The sequence below is a fragment of the Tigriopus californicus genome, chromosome 4 (assembly GCF_007210705.1).
Source record: "Tigriopus californicus strain San Diego chromosome 4, Tcal_SD_v2.1, whole genome shotgun sequence".
Classification (NCBI taxonomy): domain Eukaryota; kingdom Metazoa; phylum Arthropoda; class Copepoda; order Harpacticoida; family Harpacticidae; genus Tigriopus; species Tigriopus californicus.
This window is the reverse complement of record NC_081443.1, coordinates 13344161-13347146: the sequence shown is the minus strand read 5'-3', so window position 1 is coordinate 13347146 and position 2986 is coordinate 13344161. Positions and strand designations below refer to the sequence as shown.

General features: G+C 45.4%; 1 protein-coding gene across 1 annotated transcript; it reads right to left on the bottom strand.

The window, feature by feature from the left end:
• Positions 1 to 249: 249 nt before the first annotated feature.
• LOC131879636 (zinc finger protein 718-like) lies at positions 250 to 1752 on the bottom strand. The gene is made up of 3 exons (XM_059225994.1): positions 1741 to 1752; positions 997 to 1631; positions 250 to 398 (listed from the first exon to the last, which is right to left on the bottom strand). The coding sequence occupies exons 1-3, from the start codon at positions 1750 to 1752 to the stop codon at positions 263 to 265; spliced, it is 783 nt and encodes a 260-aa protein (XP_059081977.1). The 3' UTR covers positions 250 to 262.
• Positions 1753 to 2986: the final 1234 nt, after the last annotated feature.

The following is a 2986-nucleotide window of genomic DNA, read 5'->3' as shown; positions in this document are numbered from 1 at the left end:
ACTTCAAGACATCAATGGCCGCCACAGTCCCATCATTAAAAGCTTCTACTGGTGTGAGAGATCATCGTCCTCAATGTCCACATTCAGGGGTCTTCTCAAGTTTCGGCCTCCGTTGTGCTTGAATTTCTTATGAAGGCTCAAAGTAGCGCTTGATTTGCACTTATAATCACAGAGTCGGCATCTGAAGAGGGAAAAGAATTGTTTGACTCAAGAGTACATCTGCTGTACGGCCAAGGCGGATGTGTCCCATCATTAAAAGCTTCTACTGGTGTGAGAGATCATCGTCCTCAATGTCCACATTCAGGGGTCTTCTCAAGTTTCGGCCTCCGTTGTGCTTGAATTTCTTATGAAGACTCAAAGTGGCGCTAGACTTGCACTTATAATCGCACACTCGACACCTGCAATTGTTCAAAAGAGACATATTCTCAAGACCTCATTAGTGGAAGCGATAAAAGTATTTATACTTCTTCACTACGATTGGATGAATTTTAAAAACCTCTGAAAATCAATTGGCCGATAGGTCAAAATTTGTACACTTCACGTCCCCAGTGCAAAATAGTCTAATTTCAATTCAATTTGCTCCACCGAAAAATAATTTGATCTTCATCATCAAACTTGATGAATAAATGGTTCAAACAATAAAATAAACAAACTTTTTTTTTTTTTGCCTTTTTGTCCTTGATTCAGTATTTTTGAAGGTAAAAGTGCTTTAAGATCAATGGTTTTATGAAAGTGCATCATCCAGATAACGCTGAAGAATAGACCAACTGTTTTAGGAAAGTGTATCATCCAGATAACGCTGAAGATTAGACCAGTATTCTAGTGAGACGTGAAGGGGCTTGTCCCTGAATCTTTCCAAAATTTTCGTTAAGATCATTGTATGACTAATGATTAGTCTCCAACAAAATATCGAAGTTTTGCTCGACATACGAACAAGATTTTGGTTGGAGTCTGCTAACGATCATAGATGTCGGCTGGCAGATAGTAATTACTTACTTGAATGGGGTGTCTCCTGTGTGAACTCGTTCGTGGGTGGCCTTGCATCGGTCAGATTTAAACATCTTTGGACAGAATTGACAAGCAAAAGAAGGCTCTAAATGAATCCGTTTGTGTGTTCGAAGGAGATAGTTGGTGGAAAAACACATGGCGCAGATATCACAACGATTGGCCCCATGAACCTCGGAGTTATGCTTATTGAGCAAGAGTTTGCCCACACACACCTCCACGCATTGCGTGCATTGGTAAGGCCGGTGGCGACGCTTAATGTGGTTCGTGTATTGGGATTCACCCAAGCAAACATGGGCGCAGTGCGGGCAAACTAGCTCGGTTGCCGTGCCTTTTTCGCGTTCGTGTTTCTGCATATGAGAGGTGAGGACTGAGCGATGAGAGGCCCAGAAACCGCACTCCTTGCACACAAAGCCTTTGCCTTGGTGGATTCGTTGATGGATCTTGAGGGTCTCCAAGGTATTGAAAAGCCGGCCACACGTGTCACAAGTGCACTGAACGGGATCCGGTTTGTTTTCCCGTCGAAGGGCAATTTGCTTGGCATTTTGGGACACCCGGTGAGATCGGACACAAGCCGAATAGTGGCCTTCAAATACTTGCTCATCCCCTTCGAAATGCACTCGTTGCTCTCATCCTCCGCTAGGGCATCCTTGCTCTTTTTGTGCTTTAATCTCAAGAGTCCATTGACAATCACGCAACTGAGTACCGAAATCGTACTCCAAAAGTCTGTTTCACCTTCTGGGACATGGAGTGCCGGAGAGAAAGCTCTCTGAAACCTGGCTGGAAGGAAGACATTTGAGCTTCCTTTGAGCTTTTCTCTCCAGTTCTGACGTACTCCATGTCTAGGACAAATTTTGTCACTGTGCTTATCGAGCAACCGCAAAGTAAAGAGTATCAGTTCCCATGGTTTGATTCTACGCCGTTATTGATCGCCATGGGATCTGTACAAGCCCAAGGCCAACCCCAATTGGAACTGTTAGCGGCGACGTGTTCCACATTCACCGGGTGGAACAATGGATTATCCTCACGAGTAACCAGTTCGACTTGCATCTCCCGGATGAAACCGGCGGCCGCCTTTCCAAAGCTTGCACGTGCTCTACAATTGGCAGACCCAAGATTTCGTGTGTCGGACATGGACGATGTTTGAACGATCCTTTGACTCCTTGAATCAGTTGGCCCATTCGCCCAAGACACGTTCCAGGGCAAATCGGCTTGCATTGGAAGTGGGGATTTTCCGGCCAGCTCAGTTTTCTCTGAGGGGTGTGCCAAATACATCACCCAATGTTCCCCATTCACCGATTCGAAACAGCCAAGATTGCATACCCTACCTCAATGCCTTTCGATGTGATAGTTGTCAGACAGAGCCGAGAGGAGTCCGTTGCTTCAACTATTACGGCCACCAATTTGCACCCTAAAATAGAGGCTATTGTCTGCTCGTGATACAATGTCCTGTGCTGTGCCATAATACGAGGCCAATAACAACGATGGTCAGACCACCGATAACTTTGATCGCTCAAAGAGAAGAGTCAGACTCCGAGTCCGCATCCGTAGAGATAAGTGATGTGTTTAATTACATCAAGAATGAACACGATCAATCTTTGTCGATTTTTCATCCGACGATATTTCTTTGCGCAAGAGTCAGCCACGAGGGCTGCCAAGCGAAAGTGTCAAGTCAGGTCTCATTGCCTAAACGTAAGAAATCACCCAAAACGAAAAAGGTCAAAATAATCTACCCCAAAAATGTGAATCATAAGCCTCGAGCCGACGGGAAATTCGAGTGCGAGTATTGCGGTCATGCCGTAACGTCTCGAAGTGGAAAAACCGACCACAAAAAGCTCAATCACGGCTGGGTCATTTCGGTTGTGAATTGTGTCCCACGTGTACAAAGAAGCGCTCGACTTTATCCGTCACATGATGGACGCCCATGTGGGAGTCTTAGAGCCATGTGTCCCCAATTTCAGAGCCACCGAAGTTTGCAATA